This window comes from Glycine max, chromosome 9 (assembly GCF_000004515.6).
Source record: "Glycine max cultivar Williams 82 chromosome 9, Glycine_max_v4.0, whole genome shotgun sequence".
Lineage (NCBI taxonomy): Eukaryota > Viridiplantae > Streptophyta > Magnoliopsida > Fabales > Fabaceae > Glycine > Glycine max.
The window spans coordinates 34,791,004-34,813,015 of NC_038245.2; the positions used below are offsets into that span (position 1 = coordinate 34,791,004).

A 22,012-nucleotide genomic window follows, 5' to 3' on the forward strand; every position below is an offset into this window, starting at 1 on the left:
AGCAAGTTTGCAAGCTTAACTCTTTCTTTTTTTTTGGTTGGAGCGTGACTATTGGATCATGGTATAGAAAATGCATCTCTCGTAAAGGTAATTGTTTCTTGTACTCCACAATAAGATTAAAGGACAAAACTATCCAGTCATCTGCATCTCCTAACCTCACCTAGATGACCCTAGCTGACCTCCAACACCACCATCATAATGGATGAGCTTGGTTATAAAATAAGATCAAAGCAATCATAAAACCCTACCTCATTGAATTAAAGCTGGAGTAACTGGGAACAACCACCACGAAGAAAACTAATTCAATCGTGTGGCTAGCTTGCTTAAAGGTCCACTATATTTCTTAGCCCATATCATAACACCCACCACCTAACACAGTGAACCACCATGCACCACCCAATAGAGAGACCTACTTACGAAAGCATGATGTTTTGCACTTGGAGAGAGAAAAGAAACAATAGCACAACAAGAGAGTGAGAACAGAAAGGTAGAGACGAACAATGTTGGGTGAGAGAGAAAGGTCTCTGGGAGTAAGGGGTGACGATAATGGCAATAAGGTTCGTGAGAGACACATCGCAAACGCATAGGTTATGGAGATCAACCTCAAAGCATTAAAGGAAAATAACCAAACATACCCCCACCAAATCATATTGAATAATTATTCCAGAATATGAAATTCATGTTCCAAGATAGATTATTCAAGATTACTTATACATTTTCATCATAACTATTGTAAAATATGATTTTTCTATCCCAAAATAGGAATAAAATAATTCTATTTTTTTTTGGAATAACTATTCCTAAGATCATATGATAATAAAGGAAGGGTATATATTGGAATTTTTGAAACATGGGGGGGGGGGAGTAAAAGGTTTCTAAAATTTATTATAGTCCAAACAAATGATTTTTAATAATTTTTTTAACTTTGTAATTATTCCATATCAAAATGATTGTCGAGAAATATATGTGTAAAATAATTTATATTAAAATTCAACAAGGTGAATTAAGATTTAAAATTTAATTAAGTAAGAATTTTTTTTTACAGATAATTGAATATTAAAATGACTGACGATGAAAATTTTTATGTCACTATTTAAATAGAATTTTGTTTTGCCTTTGTTTTTTTTCCCTAAATGAATGTTTTTTTATTAAATCTACTAAATGAAAGTTTCATCAAATTAATAAATGAGATTAAAAATAATGTTAGAAAAAAAAGAATGAGAAATATAATAAGAATAAACTATAAGAATAATCATTATAAATCTAAAAAATTAGTTGAATAATATGTATTGAACTAAATACAACAATAGGATTCAAGGCGCAGAGCTGGAGTAACCCTAGTTGTTTATTAATTGTGTTAGTAAGGATAGCAACTAGAACATAATTGATAGAATCTTTATTTTTAATATTATTGATTAATAAAAATTATAATTTTAAACCTATTATTTAAACGAAAATAAAATTAGTTATTAATATTGAAGATTGAAAATTGAAATATATATATATATTTAAAATTAAATAAAATAAATAAAAACATATGTAAAATCAAGGATTATACTAAAATTAACAATTTTTTAATATATAAAAACTAAAATCACAGATAAAAAATAAACAAACCAAAATCACAGACTGAAAATAAACAGAGGAGTGAAATTATAAATTTATAATTTAGGTTATTAATTGCAATAAAATTGTTATTTTACTTGTGTTTAATTTTTATTTATTTTTATTTTTCTGTCAAACAAAAAATAAAAATTTACCCTTATTTGTCAGAAATCCATTTACATTTTCCTTTTCCCCTCCTCCCTCTTTCTCTCCATAAACCCCACTGGTTTGACGAAGAACAATTTGATTTGTGGCAGCAAAATCAAAATGGGAACATCAGTGCAAGTAACGCCACTGTGTGGAGTGTACAATGAGAACCCTCTCTCGTATTTGGTCTCCATTGATGGCTTCAACTTCCTCGTCGACTGTGGCTGGAACGACCACTTCGACCCTTCCCACCTTCAACCCCTCGCCAGGTCTCTCTCTCTCTCTCTCTCTCTCTCTTGCATTTTATGACCTACCCTTCTTAAGGGAGCAAAAAAAATTGATTTTTTTTATGTGGGTATCTTTGTTTGAAACCCCTCCCCGTTTGAGGCATTGAAACTAGAAAGAAGAAGAACAATGTTTTTTTTTTTTAGTGGGGTGGAGTTATAATTGTGAAAGACAATGGAATTGATGTTCTAGGAATGTTTCTGGTGAACTTTTTTATGTGGGTATCTTTGCTTCATAACAAAATGTGATTTTCAGCTCGAATATTGATTTCTATGAGGTCTTTTCCTTCATTCCCTGTTTGTTGTTGAGGCAGTAGAACTAGAAAGAAGAAGAAAATTATAAATTTCTTTTTGTGGAATGAAGCTTGTGTTTTAGCCTGTTAGGAATGTTTTGTTTTGTAACCTTTGATTTCATATTGAGGTTGTGTGGTTGGCATGTAGGGTAGCATCAACCATAGATGCTGTTTTGCTTTCACATGCGGATACACTTCACCTTGGTGCCCTTCCATATGCCATGAAGCGGCTTGGACTTTCTGCCCCGGTTTATTCAACGGAGCCTGTCTACAGATTGGGCCTTCTCACTATGTATGACCAGTACCTCTCAAGAAAGGTGAAATTCCATGCTGGTTTGTTTGATTTTTTGTTGTTAGGAGGAAGATTTTTTGTGCTTGTTGGTTTGTAGGATGTTGAATATCTCATCCTCTTCTGTGTGTGTGATTGCCTTTTTAATGACTAGATAGAATTTGGAAAATGTGTGTTATATAACTGGATGGTTAGGCTGAGGTATCTTGTTCTTTTTGTAGCAAGTGTCGGAGTTCGATCTGTTCACGCTCGATGATATTGATTCTGCTTTCCAGAGTGTAACGAGGCTAACATATTCTCAGAATCATCATTTCTCAGGTAGGAATTTGAACAATTGTTGTAATGTGATGCATTGAAGTGGTAGTATGCATTTTGTTTAACTCCACCCTTTCACCTCCGTATTCTCTCTTCTTTTGCCCCACTGTTATCTTTTTAGTTTTTATATAATATAGGCTAGTTTCTGAACCATAATCTCATTCAACCCTTTATTTGTTGAAATGAAATTAAAGGCCATTAGGAAATCCAAAGTTCCCTGCAAACTGAAACCCTTTAACTGAGCAGCCGCTCTCTTTGAAGCTAAGGGTATTTCTCATAGGGGAGCCAAAAATGATCAACTTTGAAGCTGTTGTTAGCCTAATTTTTTTATGTTTACCATGCTATATAGTGAAAATATGTTCTTTTGTCACCTTTCATGGTTATTTGGTAAAATAGAAAGTGCCCTGAATAATAACAACTTCACATATTTTCAGTGTCTAGTGTCTAGTGTCTAGAATTATTTGCATGAATAGAAGATTTTTGTTAATGACCAGAGAAAATTGATTCGAAAGTTTAGTTTATTTGTGAATGCACCTCAATTTCAAATATTTTGGAGCTTTGAATTGAAATAAATCTAGTATTCATGTGAATCCACTTCATAGTATCCTGTTTAAAATTTTATTTTCAGAAAATTAGTACTCATTTTTGTGGTAAAAAGTTTACTGATTTACACTATGTGAAGTATTCATCCATGTTGCAGAAGTTAGAATGATATAAATGCATACAGTGATTGATGATACGAAATTAAAGCATGCATTATCAATTCATAAAATTAAAGCTTTTGATGTGAGACAAAAAGATTTCGACACTTCTATAAAATAGGGTATTGTCACCCCAACCTCTCATGTAATCTTCTCGATCAATGCTATTTAATCTTTTAGAGTACCTCTTTGATTCTGATATGCCTTCATGTTTCACTACTGTTAGATTTCAGCTTAAAACCAATTGGATCTAAGTAAAGTTGCCCAATAGATATATAAGCTGCACCCTCTCTATCTAAGGCCAGGTAGCTTTGAGTGTGAGGGGGGATGTTGGAAAAAGCCACCTAAATTGTGGTCAACCCTAGATATAGGGTGTGTGTTGAAAGTCCCATATGACAGATAGCCGTGGGTAAAAGGGGACATGTTGAAGTCCCACATTGACTAAAGATAGTACTGAGATAACTATATAAGTGAGGCAATCCTCACATTATACATCGGTTTTGTAGGGCTGAGTTAGGCTCATAACCCATGTTCTGACAACTAATTAATATCCCCTCATTTTGGTTGTTATCTTTATTGACATTTTAATTTTTAACCACTTTTAGGCAAGGGAGAAGGGATAGTGATTGCACCTCATGTTGCTGGACATCTTCTGGGAGGTACTATTTGGAAAATTACAAAGGATGGTGAGGATGTCATATATGCTGTTGATTTTAATCATAGGAAAGAAAGGTAAATTACCCATGGTTAAGTTTTATCTTATATATCTTTAGAGAGAAAAAAGGAAGCTACTTATCAATCTAATTTTTATTAGGCATTTGAATGGAACTGTTCTAGGTTCTTTTGTGCGTCCAGCTGTTCTAATAACTGATGCTTACAATGCTTTGAACAATCAGCCTTACAGACGTCAAAATGACAAAGAATTTGGAGGTAACCATCTTTTTAATCTTGTATTGCAGCACTGTGATATGACTAAGATGGATTTTCTCAGTTTTTGCTTTCTCGAAAGCTGTTAAGAGAAAACTAAAATGTTTTATGTTTAGTACATTCACTGATGAGGCAAGCATATACTTTAATCTTAATCAAGAAATGAAAAAAAACTGTTTAGGATTTATGTGCTTTGGTTATTCTGATCATATATTTTGTTTATTATTTAGATATCTTAAAGAAGACTCTAAGGGCAGGTGGCAATGTATTACTACCTGTTGACACAGTTGGACGAGTGTTGGAACTTATTCTGATGTTGGAATTGGTCAGTATAAGACACATGCTTATACTCTCTTTCTCCCTTTTTCCCCTACAGTATATGTGACTTAATATCAGATTTTGTTTTTTGCAGTATTGGGCAGATGAAAACTTGAACTACCCTATATATTTTCTTACATATGTTGCATCCAGCACAATTGATTATGTGAAGAGTTTCCTTGAGTGGATGAGTGATACCATAGCAAAGTCTTTTGAAAAAACTCGTGAAAATATATTTCTTTTGAAGTAAGTGGTCTCATCCTTAACTTACAGTTGGAGTAAGATATTCATGTCAATTGTTTATTTATATGTTGTTTTTTGGTTCTCAGGAATGCTATTAACACCTACTTACTGTTGACATGTTAAACCTATGATTACTTTGAGTTTCTTGAGATATCTATAGTAAAGGTTTTGTCCAATAAGGAGTGAAAATTGAAAAATGGCCTTTCAAAACCTATTTGTTGTCACAGTTTAAGTTATCAAACAAATCAATAATATCTTGTTATGATTATGATTGCTAATGCTATCTTGTGTCTAAAACTAGACTGCTATGCTTGTACCTGTAGGTATGTCACCCTTCTGATTAACAAGACTGAGCTTGACAATGCTCCAGATGGCCCAAAGGTTGATTATTTTGTATGCTTATCTTTCATCAGACCAACTTCCTTACCGACTCTTTCACATGTACCTTTCATAGGTTGTTCTAGCATCCATGGCAAGTTTGGAAGCAGGCTTTTCTCATGATATATTTGTTGAGTGGGCCAACGATGTAAAAAATCTTGTCCTTTTTACCGAAAGAGGCCAGGTATATTCTTTAGAAAAATTTCTTTTTCCTTTATGTCTTTCAGTATTCATGTGAATCACTATAAATTATTGCATGTTTCTCTACGTTTATCTGCTAATTTATTAATGGCTTCTCCTTAAGTGTTGATGTCAGTTGCATTTGCATTTTGAATTTCAATATGAACATTGTTTTAGCTTTTCCTGAGGCATCAAAGATTAAATAAGTGAGGGAAAGGATGTGCTTAAGTTTGCAGTTGCTAGTTACTGCAGTGCTCTATAAAATATTCTCCTTTGCATTTACTGATAACCTACTTTGATACTGGTCCTTGTGAATATAACGTAATGTTGTTTCTAAAGTAATGTGGCATGGGCATTGATTTTTCTGTTGTGAAAATATTAGATAATTCAAACTTTTGGAATTGAGCTTCTTCTGTTGGTTATTGGATAGTGATCGAGTTTAATTCATAGCCTTACCTACTTGTAAATTATAATATACCTTGGCTTGCTCTCTCTCTCTCTCTCTCTCTCTCTTGTCTTTGCTAATATAATGCCTGTGACCAAAACATCCCTTTCTTTGTATCCATTTGGACATATCTTTTCATTGTAGCATTTGAGGTGATACAATCCTGGTTTCCTCCCTTACAATCTTCCCACCCAATAATTGTCTTGTCTTTATCTTACACAATTTTCAACCACACATAAACAGATACAAATGCTGCTAATTTTCCATCTTTTGTCTTTTGTTATTGTTGTGTTTTTTAAATTGTATCTTAGCAGGCTGTATCTTCTCTTCTATTAGCCTTACAGAATATTATTTCAAATTTATTTTCATAAAAATATGCTCTATGCTTGTGCTAATAATGTTTGATTTCTTTTCTTCATTTTTGAGCAATGAGAATGGAGAAAAGATCATTGGTCATGTAGTATTTTTTATCTGTGATGTATTTTCTTTAACAGCTTAAATTTGATGTTTGCTATTCTTAGAATGAGAGCTTGGGCCTAACTCCAAAACCCCAAAAACTAGCTCATGGAGTGAGGGTTGCACCTTAATTATATACTCTATCTTGGTCTTATCTCTAGCCAATGTGGGACTTCGGTTTTTTCCAATAGCTATCATTTGTTTCAACTGATCCTCATGTGTTTGGATACGTAGTTTGCCACACTAGCTCGTATGCTTCAAGCTGATCCACCTCCAAAAGCTGTCAAAGTCGTTGTGTCCAAGCGTGTGCCTTTGGTTGGGGAAGAGCTAATCGCCTATGAAGAAGAACAAAATCGAATTAAAAAAGAGGCTTTAAAAGCCAGTCTTATGAAAGAGGAAGAATTGAAAACATCTCATGGGGCTGATAATGATATTAGTGATCCAATGGTCATTGATTCTGGCAATAATCATGTACCACCTGAAGGTATGAGTTGTTGTATAAATTTAGTACTGTTCTGTTAAATGTAAAATGTAATTAGGTAATCAGAATTATCCATTTCAGATTCATGTAATAATTACATTTTCTCCTTAACTGTCTGATTTTGAGTTGTGTCGTGTATATTTGAAAATTTCTATGATTATAGAACTGGACTTTTTGTCTTCAACTGGTTTTGTGTCTTGATAAGTACTGGGCATTCTGAATTTTAAAATAAAAGACTACCATTTCAACCACATCAAACAACATTGAATTGTCTTTGGAATATTATTCATCTTTTTATGAACTTTCTAATGTGATATTACTATAATATAAATCATGTCATATTTACCTTAAAACATGAACTTTTTTTCTTTCAAGATATGCATATTCACAGACAAATACATACTCCTGATCTGTGAGTTTTAAAATGAAAGACTACCATTTCAACCACATCAAACAACATTGAATTGTCTTTGGAACATTATTCATCTTTTTATGAACTTTCTAATGTGACATTACTATTTAATTTTTTTTAATATAAATCATGATTTAAAACCACAACTAAGTAATAACACAAGAGAGAGAGAGATGGGCAATAGAGAGAGAAACAAGGAGAGAGAGAGAAACAGGGGGAGAGAGAGAAACAGGGGGAGAGCAAGAGAGGAAAACACAGAGAGAGAGAGAAACACGGTGGAGAGAGAGAGAGTGAGACAAACAGCTAGTTGTGTCAAGTTGAGAGAGGACAGAAATCGATCTAGAGAGAAGGAGTTAGAATCCAAGTACGGAAGAGTAGATGTAAGATGGATTCCAGAACAGCTTCACTCGGCAAATGACGATGATCACGGTGGAGTATGGCACGAAGTAAGGAGCAAGCGGAAATGGAGACCGGCAGAAAACAGGGATAGAGTGCACACGAACAGCTTCAAGCGTCAGGACAGAGCGGGGACATGGCGAAACAAACTCGACGTCACGACTTTCTACTTTTCTAGATTCCCAGCAGGAATCAAGGAGGAAGACCTCTGGAAGATTTTTCAGAAGTGGGGTAAAGTTTGGGAAGTCTTTATTCCCAAGTATAAGAACAAGGAAGGCCAGAGGTTCGGATTCGTTAGATTTAAAGACGTACAAGATGAACGGAAACTGGAGTTACAGCTTGATGCTAACATATACATCGGAAGCATGAAACTTTTTGTCAATAGGCCGAGATATGACAGGGGGAGGGTGAGTCGGAATAACAGGAATGTCAATTACCCACAGAGGGGGGAGATAGTGGGGAAGGAGATGAAGCCTTTATATTCCGTGGATAGGAAGAGATCCTATGCGGAGGTAGTCAGAGAGGAGATGGAGGATGTAGGAGGCCCTTACTGTAAAGGAGAATCTTCTCTAGGCAAGGCACGGTCAAAGCAGAGGACGGTGGTCTTGAGCTCCCATAAGGAGACCAACGAATGGCTCCAGAAAGCTTGGATTGGAAGGCTAAAAAACAGAGGTATGTTTGAGAGGCTGGAAGAAGAGCTTCAATGGATTCTAGATGGAGAGGTGAACCCATGCTACTGGGCCGACGACTGGATTTTCCTTCCCTACCTGGATGATTCCAAGGCGGAGAGAATCATTCACGAGGAGAAGATCTCGGGGTCATCTCCAGTCACCGAGCTTCAGAAATGGAGCCCGGATATTAGACCAGAACACAGGCTGACATGGGTCCTGATATGGGGTCTTCCGCCGACGGTGTGGGCGCCGGAAATCATGCAGAAGGTGGTGGAAGATATTGGGGAGATGGTAGAGGTGGACGGGTCGGTGGAGGATCGTAGGAGGATGGACGTCGCTCGAATCCTTATTCGTACGGACAAAAGGCCGCGTCTTCAAGAGGTGGTGCTGGCCACCATTGACGGTGAAACCTACCACCTGGACGTCTTGGAGGAGATGCCTGGTTATTGCGCGCCGAGGAAACAGCAATGGAGCGTAGCAGATTTCCCGCCGTCCCCGTTCTCGACACCACCAAATACTCCGATATTGGCAGGCGACAGCCCCCCAGCTACTCCAGACGGTGGTTCCGACCACCGAGATGGTGAGTCGCCCAGTCAATGGGGCAATCACCAGATGCTTTCCAGTAGCTTTGTCCAATGGATAAAGCCCAAAGGTCAGAACCAACCTGGTCGGTCCGTCATTGTCAACGCCGACGTGGACCAATCACATGAGTACCGTCACCAGAAAAGAGTAGAAGCAGACATTGGTGCAGTGAACGAACCCAATAACGTTCACTTTACCCAACAAGGCAAAGATTTAAATGTCTCTGTTGAAAGAAAAAAGAAGAATAGCATGCAAAAGGAAAAAGGGAAAGCCAAAGTCAAACAACATGGTTTAGACCAACACAGAGACCTTTCTGTGTTAATCAATGGAACCAGAGCTTTTTGCAAAGAAACGGGAAAATTGGAGGATTTTATGTCTGAGGATATGTCTTCCTGCAGAAGAGAAGATCTCGTGAAGGAGACACCTTTAGTTAACACACACAACGAGCCTTTAGAATCCAACGAGCCCGAAGTTGATTTGGGCCCCAAGGTTATGGGCCCATCTGAATCTGTAACAAAGGTTTATGTTAGAAGAAAAGTGGTGATGGCTAGTAGGGGACAGGCCCAATTTCATAAAAGTCCAACCATGAACCCAGCAACGGGCTTACAACCTGATGATATACCTTCAGATCCAGAAGAAGAAGTGGAGAAGCAACTTGCCTTGTTAAAAGACCTGGGTGTGACCCATGGGAGTGATGTTTCGAAGGTCCAACAGTTATTGGAGGACATGGACACCAGAGTTAACAGAAAGGCAGCCGAGATGGGCATTAAAAATCAGCAGTTATGATCATCCTTTCTTATAATTCAAGAGGCTTGGGGAGAGGAGTCAAGTGGACAGCCATTAGAAGGACCATTATAAAGTATAAAGTGGACATAGCTTGCTTTCAAGAAACCAAAAAAGAAAGTTTGATAAAGGGACTTGTCAGGCAATTTGGGGGGATTCATCTTCGTCCTGGGAGTATGTTCCCTCTATTCAGGCCTCGGGGGGACTGCTCTGCCTGTGGAACAATTCTGTTTTTGAGGTGGATACTAGAATAAAAGGTAGTAATTATCTATTGCTGGAAGGGAGGTGTGTGGATATCAATCAAAGGATGGTTGTGGTAAACATCTATGCCCCTTGTGATCTTGCTGGGAAGAGGCTCATGTGGGATGATCTGAAACAGATGAGGGCTTCCAAACCTCCTGGTATTTGGTGCTTCATGGGGGATTTCAATAGTATTAGAAACCAAGATGAGAGATTCAGCTTATCACAAAGTCGTGCTGATCCCCTAAGTATTTCAGAATTCAACTCTTGGATAGCTGAAATGGAATTGCAGGAAATTAAGTGTGTTGGCAGTACTTATACCTGGATAAGATCGAATGCAAGGGTCAAGAGCAGACTTGACCGTTTTTTGGTTTCAGATCAGTGGCTTCTTTCTTGGCCTGATAGCACTCATTATACCCTTCCAAGGGACTTCTCCGATCATTGCCCTATAATCTTGCAAACTAAGAAAGTGGACTGGGGCCCTAAGCCGTTTCGGGTAGCAGACTGGTGGCTCCATCAAAAAGGATACCAAAGAGTGGTTAGAGAGGCATGGAGAGCTGATCAACAACCTGGATGGGGGGGATTTCTGCTTAAAAACAAACTGAGAATGCTAAAATTGTCAATCAAACAGTGGAGTAAGGAGTTTGGTAATATCAGCTCTAAGGAGATCCACAGAATTCAGCAAAAGTTAAACGCTGTGGAAGATATAGCAGCTACCAGGCCTCTGTCAGAGGAAGAGATCAAGAATAGACATTCCCTCCAGCAGCAGTTGTGGGAAGTTTCCACTGCTTATGAATCTCTATTGCGACAAAAATCAAGATCAAGATGGCTTCAAGAGGGGGACAATAACACAGCATATTTCCATAAAGTTATAAATTCCAGGAGAAATTATAATTCTATTCAAGGAATTCTCATAGAAGGAAGGTGGGTTCAACAACCAGAAGAAGTAAAAGCTGAAGCTGTGAAATTTTTCCTGATGAGATTTTCTGAACAAAACTGTTATAGACCAACCCTTGATGGAGTACAATTTCCATCTCTTTCTCATAGTCAGAGACAGGATTTAATCCTTCCTTTCACAGATGAGGAATTAAAGGAAGCTGTGTGGAGCTGCGGTGGAGACAAATGCCCTGGGCCCGACGGTTTTAATTTTAACTTTATTAAACACTTCTGGGGAGTGATGAAACCCGAGTTTAGAAGATTTGTGGATGAGTTTCATGTTCATGGATGCTTCCCTAGAGGCAGCAATGCCTCTTTCCTAGCCTTAATCCCTAAAATAAATCACCCACAGTCCTTCAATGATTATAGACCAATCTCTTTGATTGGATGCATGTACAAGGTGATTGCTAAGCTACTAGCAAACAGGTTGAGGACTGTCCTACCTACCTTAATTGATGAAAGACAAACAGCTTTCATTAAAGATAGGCATATACTTCATGGCATCTTGGTTCTTAATGAGGTGATGGAGGAAGCTGTTAGGAGCAAAAAGCCAGCCATGATCTTCAAGGTGGATTTTGAAAAGGCTTATGACACAGTTTCATGGTCTTTCTTGGATTATATGCTACATAGAATGGGTTTTTGTCTCAAATGGAGGAATTGGATCTCAGCTTGTCTCCACTCAGCAACCATATCTATTTTGATTAATGGCAGCCCTACAAAGGAATTTTGTCCATCTAGAGGGCTGAGACAAGGGGATCCTCTAGCCCCTTTGCTTTTTAATATAGTTGGGGAAGGTATGACTGGCCTTATGCGGGAAGCAGTTCGGAAACAGCTGTACAAAAGCTACAGGATGGGGAAGCAAAAAGAACCCACAAACATTCTGCAGTATGCAGATGACACTGTTTTTGTGGGTGAAGCTAATTGGGATAATGTTGTGGTTTTGAAGGCTTTGTTGAGAGGTTTCGAAATGGTATCAGGCTTGAGGATTAATTATACCAAGAGCCAGGTTGGAGTTATAGGGGGAGATGTTAATTGGATCAATGCAGCAGCTCAAACCTTGAACTGCAGTCTTTTAGAAACCCCTTTCAGCTACTTGGGTATTCCGATAGGGGTTAAATCATCAAGCAGTATAGTCTGGGAGCCTTTAATTAAAAAATGTGAGGCTAAGCTATCTAAATGGGCCCAGAAAAACATATCCATGGGAGGGAAAATCACTCTAATCAATTCAGTTCTTAATGCGCTGCCTATATACCTCCTGTCATTCTTCAAGATCCCTCAAAAGGTAATAAACAGATTGGTGAAGCTGCAGAGGAATTTTCTGTGGGGAGGAGACCAAGATAATAAAAAAATCCCTTGGGTGAAATGGGACATTGTCTGTCTTCCCAAGTGTGAGGGGGGCCTAGGGATAAAAGACATAGCAAAATTTAATACGGCTCTGTTGGGCAAATGGATTTGGGCCCTAGCTTCTGATCACCAACAGCTTTGGGTTAGGATTATCAACTCTAAGTATGGAGGTTGGGAGGCCTTGCAGTCTACTCGGGTCTATGGAAGACAATCTGGTTGGTGGAGGGATCTAAGAAAGTTGTATCATCATGAGGGGCAGAACATTTTTCAGCAATGCATGAGATGGAAGGTGGGATGTGGGGATAAAGCTTACTTCTGGAAAGACAAGTGGACAGGGGAGGATTATACCCTCCAACAGAAATACAACCAGATGTTTCTCATCAATGAACAACAAGCTGATCTCATTTCTAAGATGGGGTCTTTTGACCAAGACAGGTGGAGTTGGAATTTCAAGTGGAGGAGGAATCTGTTTGATTATGAGAGTGTTCAAGCTGTGAATTTTATGGAGGAGGTCAATTCCATGCACATTCAGAGATCTGTCAAAGATGTTATGGTTTGGAAAGCTGATCCTAGTGGGGTGTATACCACTAAGTCTGCCTATAATCTACTGATAACTCCCTCTTCACCAGCCTTGGATAGGAGAACATCACAGCTACTTTGGAATATGAAAATTCCTCCAAAACATGCAGTTTTCACTTGGAAGCTTTTAAGAGGAAGACTTCCCACGAGAGCTAATCTCTCAAGGAGAGGGGTGAATATTCAGGATACTACTTGTCCTTTATGTGGTGATGTGCAAGAGGAGGTGGGGCATTTATTTTTCAACTGCGAGAAGATAGTAGGGCTTTGGTGGGAGTCCATGAGCTGGATTCAGGCTAAGGGACCTCTAGCAGTCTCTCCGGTGGACCATTTTCTTCAGTTTTGTGATGGTTTTGGAGCTGTGAGAAATCACAGTACTTGCTGTGGATAGTGGGTTGCATTGACAAGTACTATATGGAAGCATAGGAACTTCCTCATTTTCCAGAACAAACCTTTCGAGCCGCAGAAGGTCATGGAAGATGCTATGTTCTCAATATGGTCTTGGTTAAAGGCTAGACAAAAAGGTTACAACATCAGTTTTAACCATTGGTCTTCCAACATCTCGGATTCCTTTGGTTAAACCTGTATGGGGTAACTTTTTTAGGTGGGGTAGCTTGTGCTTTTTGGAGGGCAGCACCAATGGTGCCTTGTATTTCCTATATCCAGTACCACTTGTACTGTTTTTGCATATATTAATATATATCTAATTTTGCCTTCCAAAAAAAAAATAAAAATAAATAAATCATGATTTACCTTAAACAGATCAAGAGTATGGATTTGTCTGTGAATATGCATATCTTGATTTTTTTTCATGTTTTATTAGTTCTTACAATTTTGATAAAGTTCCTTCACTATTTGATTTGCACTTGCAGTGACTGGTCCACGAGGCGGAGGTTACCGGGACATATTTATTGATGGATTTGTTCCCCCTTCGACGAGTGTTGCTCCAATATTTCCCTGTTATGAGAATACCTCAGAGTGGGATGATTTTGGTGAGGTCATAAATCCAGATGATTATGTAATTAAGGATGAAGACATGGACCAGACAGCAATGCATGTAAGTTTCTTTTTTGAAACATCTACCTTTCTTTTTTCAAAAAATCTACGGTAGTGTTTATATCATGTTTGTATTCTGAATTAGAACTTGCAAGTTTCAATGGATGGAATATAATTAATTTACTTATTCGAAAGTATGTTCAGACTTGCCAAACATAAAGTCAATTACATTAATGGATCATAAAGCAGAAGGAAACTTTATAAAGGAAAAGCATATGATACAATAAAAGAGTGGGCAGTAGACACTCTAATTCAGAAGCTAATCTTATAGCCGAATTCAATGAGTGGCTGGCTGATATGGAGATTGATGATATCCCCTGTGTGGGGAAGCCTTTCACTTGGGTTAGGCCTAATGGCTCTTGCAAGAGTAAGCTAGATAGAGTGTTAGTTTCTGATGCGTGGCTTTCTAAGTGGCCTGATAGTTCCCAACTCAATCTTGAAAGGAACTATTCAGATCACTGCCCCATCTTATTGACCTCGAAATGCTCTGATTGGGGCCCTAAGCCTTTTAGGGTCTTCGATGCTTGGCTGTCTAACAAGGACTACAGTAAGGTGGTTAGGGATTGTTGGTCTGAAAACCAGCCTTTGGGTTGGGGAGGGTATGCTCTAAAATGCAAACTTCAGAACCTAAAACATAGACTAAAATCCTGGAGTAGAGATATCTGTAGAGATCTAGGCAGCAAGGTGAAGCAAACTCAGAAAAAGTTGAATGATCTGGAGGACTCTCTCACAGCTCACCCCTCTGAACAGGACATTCAACTAAAAAAACTCAGTCTGACCTTTGGGAACAGTCTCTCCTTCATGAATCAATCATGAGACAGAAATCTAGAAGTAAGTGGATCAAAGAGGGTGATGGCAACACCTCTTACTTCCACAGAATAATTAATTTTAGCAGAAGAAGGAATACCTTGAGGGGGCTTCATATTGATGGCAATTGGGTAGATCAACCTGCTGCGGTCAAGGCTGCAATTCTTCAGCACTTCCAATCTAGATTTGCTGAACCTTCTTTGAGCAGACCAAACCTGGATGGGGTTTTCTTTAATGTTCTGTCCAATAATCAGAGAGAAATGATGGTGGAACCTTTTAAAGAGGAGGAGATTTATAGTGCTGTGTGGTCTTGCGGGAGTGACAAAAGTCCAGGGCCCGATGGCTTCAATTTCAGGTTCCTAAAGCATTTTTGGAATGATTTGAAGCCTGAATTCCTAAGGTTTTTCTCGGAATTCTATGCAAATGCAGTTTTCCCTAAGGGCCTTAATTCATCTTTCATTTCCCTTATCCCTAAGATCAAGGATCCCCAACTTATTAGTGATTTCAGACCTATATCCCTTATTGGTTGTGTTTACAAAATTGTTGCTAAAGTCCTATCAAATAGGCTAAGCAAGGTCATGCATCACTTAATAGATGAAAGGCAACTAGCCTTTGTTAAGGGCAGACAATTGCTTCACGGGGTTTTGATTGCCAATGAGGTTGTAGAGGAGGCTAAGAGATCTAAGAAGCCTTGCCTGGTTTTTAAAGTGGATTTCGAAAAAGCATATGACTCGGTGTCTTGGCAATTCCTCTTCTACATGATGAGAAGAATGGGGTTTCATGAGAGGTGGCTTGGATGGGTAAAGGGCTGCCTTACATCAGCATCCATATCTGTTTTAGTAAATGGAAGTCCAACAGAAGAATTTAAACCCCAAAGTGGCTTGAGACAAGGAGATCCTTTGGCTCCTTTTTTGTTTGACCTGGTTGCTGAAGGTTTGACAGGTTTGATGAGGGAAGCTGTGTCCAAAAATTGCTACAACAGTTTCATGGTAGGCAAGAATAGAGTTCCAATCAACATCCTCCAATTTGCTGATGATACTATCTTCTTTGGGGAACCATCCATGGACAATGTCACAGCTATTAAAGCTATTCTTAGAAGCTTTGAGTTGGTATCTGGCCTTAGAATTAATTTTGCTAAGAGCCAATTCGGTGTGGTAGGCAAATCTCAGGATTGGTGTAGTCGTGCTGCTGATTACTTGCACTGTAGCCCTCTGCAGTTTCCTTTCTTGTACCTAGGGATGCCTATAGGTGTTAATCCTAGGAGGAAGGTGGTGTGGGAGCCTATAATCAGAAAATTTGAAGCCAAATTGAACAAGTGGAACCACAGAAGCATCTCTATGGCTGGCAGAACTACTTTAATCAATGCTGTCTTGACAACTTTGCCCTTATTTTATGTCTTTTTTCAGGATCCCTTCAGCAGTCATCAAGAGACTCACTGCTATCCAAAGACAGTTTCTTTGGGGTGGCAATTCAGAAGGGAAAAAGATAGCTTGGATCTCTTGGCAGCAAGTGTGTGCTCCTAAAGAAAAGGGAGGGCTGGGAATTAAAGATATCAAGGTGTTTAATAGAGCTCTCCTCATCAAGTGGAAATGGTTGATGTTCCAGCAACCGGATCATCTTTGGAGCAGAATTCTATATTCAAAATACAGGGGTTGGAGAGGCTTGGAAGAGGGTCCTTATAAACAGAATTTCTCCTCTTGGTGGTCTGATTTAAGATCAACTATCCAGCACAGCAGTATGACTGCTGTCAATAAGCACTTTCTTTGGAAATTGGGCAGTGGAGATCAAATCTTATTTTGGGAAGACTCTTGAGTGGGTGATGGCTCTGTTCTTAGAGAAAAATACCCAGATTTATATCAAGTATCTTCTCAAAAATTTCAGACAGTGGCAAGCATGGGGATTTTTGGAGAAAATGGCTGGGAGTGGAAATTTTCTTGGAGAAGACATCTTTTTGATAGTGAATTGGGGGAAGCCACAGCTTTTATCGACCAGACCTCAGCTATAAGTCCTATTGCAGACTTGAAGGATGCTTGGGTGTGGGGAGCTCAACCAATGGGAATCTTCTCTACAAATTCTGCTTACAACTGTCTCAGATCTGAGCAGCCTCTCCATCAGCCAATCAGTGGCTTTAGACAGCTTTGGGAAATCAAAATCCCCCCTGCAGCTTTATCCTTTGCCTGGAGATTACTCTGGGATAGGCTTCCTTCTAAGGATAATTTAATCAGTAGGCAGATTGTCCTCCAAAATGACCTTTGCCCTTTCTGCCAAAGCCAAGTGGAATCTGCTTCTCACCTTTTCTTCACTTGTTATAAAGTTATGCCATTATGGTGGGAATTCAATTCATGGGTGAAGGAAGATAGAGTTTTGCACAGCAAGCCCATGGACAATTTTCTTCAGCATTGTTCTCTGGCTGGATCGAGGACTTCTAACAGAAGGAGGAAGATTTGGTGGATTGCAGCTACCAGATCCATTTGGAGTCTTAGAAACGACATGGTTTTCAACAACCAGTCTTTTGACATATCTAAATTGATGGACAGAACTATTTTTCTCACTTGGTCTTGGTTGAGGGGTTGGGAAAAGGATTTTACTGCTCCTTTTCACCAATGGTCCTCTTATATGTCTTTGTCATTCATCTAATGTGTCATTTATAGGGATGGGTTTTGTTGATTTTTGGTGGCTGTTGGTTATTTTTCTGTGTTTTAGGGGATGTTACCCCTTGTATTTTCTGTAGTACCTCTGGTACTATGCTTCTTATATATATAATATTATCTTTGGCCGTTCAAAAAAAAAACAAAAAAAAACAATAATATTAAGCTCAGTAACTTGTTATGGTTTATTTTGCATTTGGCTTCTATGTTTTTAACTGTTCTTTCATTGACATTTGAATGACATGTAACAGATCCTGCTTCTAACTGAAATATTTTCTCACATGTCATTTAAGAGTTCTGATTTAGAGGAATGGAGAGTTTTGCTGGCATCTATACTTCAACCCTATGTTTTTAATAACAATCCTTGATTATCGTTTTTCCTATTTTCTATCAGGGTGGAAGTGATATAAATGGAAAACTAGATGAAGGTGCTGCAAGTTTGATACTTGATACAAAGCCATCAAAAGTCGTATCTGATGAAAGGACTGTAAGTAACAGTATTTATTTATTATATTTTAATGTTTCTGCTTCTTATGAATAGTAAATTTATATAATTGTGTTTGGAATTGAGACATGTTACTGTTGTATTTCAGAAATTGATTAGAGGAACCAAGGTTAATCTTTTTTATTTTTCCTTTTCCATTTTTGCACTTTGAATGTCATTAAATTTCATGATTTTCTCAAAGATTTTAAATCTATCTGTTCTTGAGATTTTACAAAAGATGATATTATGTCTGTTTTTCCTGCAGTCATAGTAATCCTGCTACTGAATTGTTCCTCAAACCTATTATTTATTCCTTAGATACTTGTATGTGTCTTTGTTCTAAGTTTGTCTCACAGGCATCTTATGTTTTTTCTGTATAATAAATCAAGCAAAATATAGATGTAATTGGTTAGAGTTGGAACCACTTTGTTATGTGCATTTTGAATTTTATCATGCTGTTCATCATTTTTGATTCACCCCTCTTAATTTGGCTGCAAAACACATCAGATAGGGAGCGTTATTGTGGGACATGGAATCTTCTTTTAATTATTGATGTACAGATGCATTTCTTGCGTTTCTAATATCTAGTGTTTATCAGTCTACTTCTATAAATCTTAAATCTGCCGAATTTACAAATGATAGTGTAAGGTGTTGACATTATTTTTGTCCAGGTGCAAGTCAGGTGTTCATTGGTTTACATGGATTTTGAAGGACGTTCAGATGGAAGATCCATTAAAAATATTCTCTCTCATGTGGCTCCCTTGAAGCTGGTATGGATCTCTTTGGTGTTTTTCAGTTAACTGAAGCACACCATTAAATCTTCTGTAAATTATATTTGGATGTTCATGATTTTTTAAATGGAACAGCTTCAATTAGGTAGTTTATCTTGCCACCTTTAAATACCATGGTATCTTGAGCAAAGCAATTCTTTGACCAGGGCTGCAATTCAATTGAGTGGTGCAAGGAGTTAGGACATTAGCTGGTTAGTGTTATGATGGATAGATAAAGGAGCTGGAAAATATATGTAAATTGTGGGCTTACTTGATGGGTTTTTGTGGGTTGGAAAGCTGAATAAACTCAAGGCTGTTGTAATGTTTGGAAGGGTAGCTATCAAAGGCAATTTCATGGTTTGAGGCGGAACAGTTTCGAGACAAGTGTGAAGAACAATAAAATTGGTGTTTATTTCCAACATAGCCCAGGTTCCATGATTGCCTTCTAAAAACCTTGAATTTGAGTCTCCCTTTTGGCCATAGATGAGTCATCCAACTCCCCTTGTTACACTTAACCTTCAGAACTTCAATCCATAGCTTTCCCCCCCTTAGATGAAATTTACCGTTAATATTATTAGTATAAATGTTAAAACTTAAAACCACTTCTTAAAATGCTTTGCGTGTTGGTGGTGTCATTTCAGACTTTCCTGTTTCTTTTTCTTTTATATAAAAACAGGGGTAAAACAGAGAAAACATAGTATATTAGGGGTTCACTTGGCTGTGTTAAACTTCAATCACTATATGGCGGTGTACTGATTAAACAGAAGAGGCATCTCCTTAAGGCATGATTGTATATTATCATCCCTTGATCATGGGAAACTCGCAGCTGTGTGAGAAAATTACATAGCTGCCTTATTTGGGAAACCCAAGTTCCACATCGGCTAGAGATAGTGCCAAGATAGAGTATATAAGTGGGGGACAACCTTCACCCTATGAACTAGCTTTTAGGTTGAGTTAGACTCAAACCCACATTCTAAGATGATATCAGAGCCTAGCCTAGATCCATTAATGGGTTACCCACCATATTATCCACGCATCAAGCTCAAAAGTGTTGGACGTGAGAGGGTGTATTGGGAAAAACCCAAGTCCCACATTGGCTAAAGATAGTGTCAAGATAGAGTAATGGGGAGCAACCCTTGTCCTATGAGCTAGCTTTTGGAATTGAGTTAGGCTCAAACCCATATTCTAAGATGCCAGAGGTTTGCCACATGACCATCTGAATGCCACAGAAGAAAACCTCACAGACAGCTGCGTGATTTTTGTGGCAGCATCATAACTTTTATGATTGCATTTTGCTAATGCCTTCACATTATTTAGCATTATAACTTTTATGGGCCAGCTGACTCTGATAAATGATACTGGTTTAAGGAACAAACTTATAAGCTATATTATTATTATATTTCATTTGCCTTTTTGTTTCTGTATCATGCATGATGATGAATACATAATGATTTTTCGAAAGGTTTTGGTGCATGGATCAGCTGAAGCTACAGAGCATCTGAAACAGCACTGCCTGAAGCATGTCTGTCCACATGTTTATGCTCCCCAAATTGAAGAGACAATTGATGTTACCTCTGATTTATGTGCTTATAAGGTACAATGATTTCAATTTTCATACATTTCTGAAACAGCTTTGCAAGATGTCAAAATTAATCATGGTATGCTTTTCTGAGTATAGGTTCAACTGTCCGAGAAGCTCATGAGTAATGTACTCTTCAAAAAGGTAAAAAATATGTCTGAATGAACTGTTCCTTTTTATACTTGCATGTTATTTATCATGTTGAATAGCAACAACAACCTAACTTATCCCACTAGGGTGGGGAATTCATAATTTTGAATAATGAATATAAATTCAACTGCAGCTGGGAGATTATGAAATAGCTTGGGTTGATGCTGTAGTAGGGAAGACAGAAAATGATCCGCTTTCGCTGCTCCCTGTTTCTGGAGCAGCTCCTCCGCATAAATCTGTTCTTGTTGGTGATTTGAAATTGGCAGATATCAAACAGTTTCTCTCCAGCAAGGGTGTTCAGGTACTTGTTCAGTTATAGTCACCGTTCTTCCTTGCTCTGATCGTCTGTTAGTACTGAAGTTTTTTCCATTTCATTTCCTAAGTAGACATGCTGATCGTTGTACTCCTTAAGGAAACTGATAATGTTGAAGCTGATGAAATTTTTTGAAAATGCTGTTGTACCTGTGTTCTTTACTCGAAACTTGAGTGGAAAAATTAGTGGAACGCTGAATTTCTACTTTATGAGAATATGTTTCATAATGTAATTAACTTTATAGGTGGAATTTGCTGGTGGGGCTTTGCGTTGTGGTGAATATGTAACTCTTCGGAAAGTTGGGGATGCAAGTCAGAAGGCAAGTGCTTCTTCTGAACATTTGTTAATTTTGCACATGAAATTGATTTTTTAATATAGCAAGACCGACCAGTTTTTGGATCAGCATTCTGATCTATTAAGATGATCTCTTTTTCTAATAGGGTGGTGGTTCTGGTGCTCAGCAAATAGTTATTGAGGGTCCTCTGTGTGAAGATTACTATAAAATTCGTGATTATCTCTATTCACAGTTTTATTTGCTTTAGATTTGGTTGGACTCGTGCAATGGCAAATCATGAACTTCTTTCCTTCTCTGCCCTGTTTTCTCTGGACCTGTTTTTCTGATAAGGTAGAGAATGCAAAATTGCTCTGGTAAATACATGGCTTTCAAGACTAAATAGGTCTGAGTAGCAGTGCTCGGGCAATTGCAAACTGGGTTAATTTGGTAGCCATTTGAACAAGATTCACAGGGTCTCACTTTGATGTTTTCGATGAAGAAATCACGTATCATCATTTTTGTCCCTCTGATTTACATCAACCACCATAGCTTCTGGTGGATGTGATCTTCAAGTGTGTTTAATCTTTGTAGAATTATAGAAAAGGAAATGTAATTTATTCCTGTGTAGGCTCCAGATTTTGAAAGGGTATTCATGTGTCTGTTGTCCTCTATCGCCACATGCAGTTTCCACACTAAAGTGAAATCAGACTGACATAAAATTAATCTGTGTAAGGATTATCCTTATTAATCTGGCTAAATATAATTGAACAGAACAATCTAGTTTAATCAAAACTGTTCTATTATTTTTAATGCCTCTACTTTTCTCCTGAACTTTGGTTTATTTGTTCAACGCCATGCTGTGTGACAAGAAAAATATACTTGTACAATGTCTAGTAGCACTATCTGAAAACATTTTTGCTCCTTTGAAT

General features: G+C 38.0%; 1 protein-coding gene across 2 annotated transcripts; it reads left to right on the top strand.

The window, feature by feature from the left end:
- Positions 1–1,764: 1,764 nt before the first annotated feature.
- Positions 1,765–21,869, top strand: LOC100777002 (cleavage and polyadenylation specificity factor subunit 2). Of its 2 annotated transcripts, XM_006587239.4 has the most exons (18): positions 1,765–2,021; positions 2,478–2,646; positions 2,840–2,936; positions 4,240–4,366; positions 4,449–4,564; positions 4,792–4,886; positions 4,974–5,125; positions 5,446–5,503; positions 5,577–5,684; positions 6,816–7,065; positions 13,875–14,059; positions 17,908–18,000; positions 18,669–18,767; positions 20,230–20,361; positions 20,446–20,490; positions 20,630–20,797; positions 21,054–21,128; positions 21,250–21,869. In XM_006587239.4, the coding sequence occupies exons 1-18, from the start codon at positions 1,873–1,875 to the stop codon at positions 21,349–21,351; spliced, it is 2,220 nt and encodes a 739-aa protein (XP_006587302.1). In that variant the 5' UTR covers positions 1,765–1,872; the 3' UTR covers positions 21,352–21,869. The 2 variants fall into 2 exon arrangements, with proteins under 2 accessions (XP_006587302.1, XP_006587304.1); XM_006587241.4 differs by lacking the exons at positions 2,478–2,646; positions 2,840–2,936 and having other exon boundaries at positions 1,792–2,021.
- Positions 21,870–22,012: the final 143 nt, after the last annotated feature.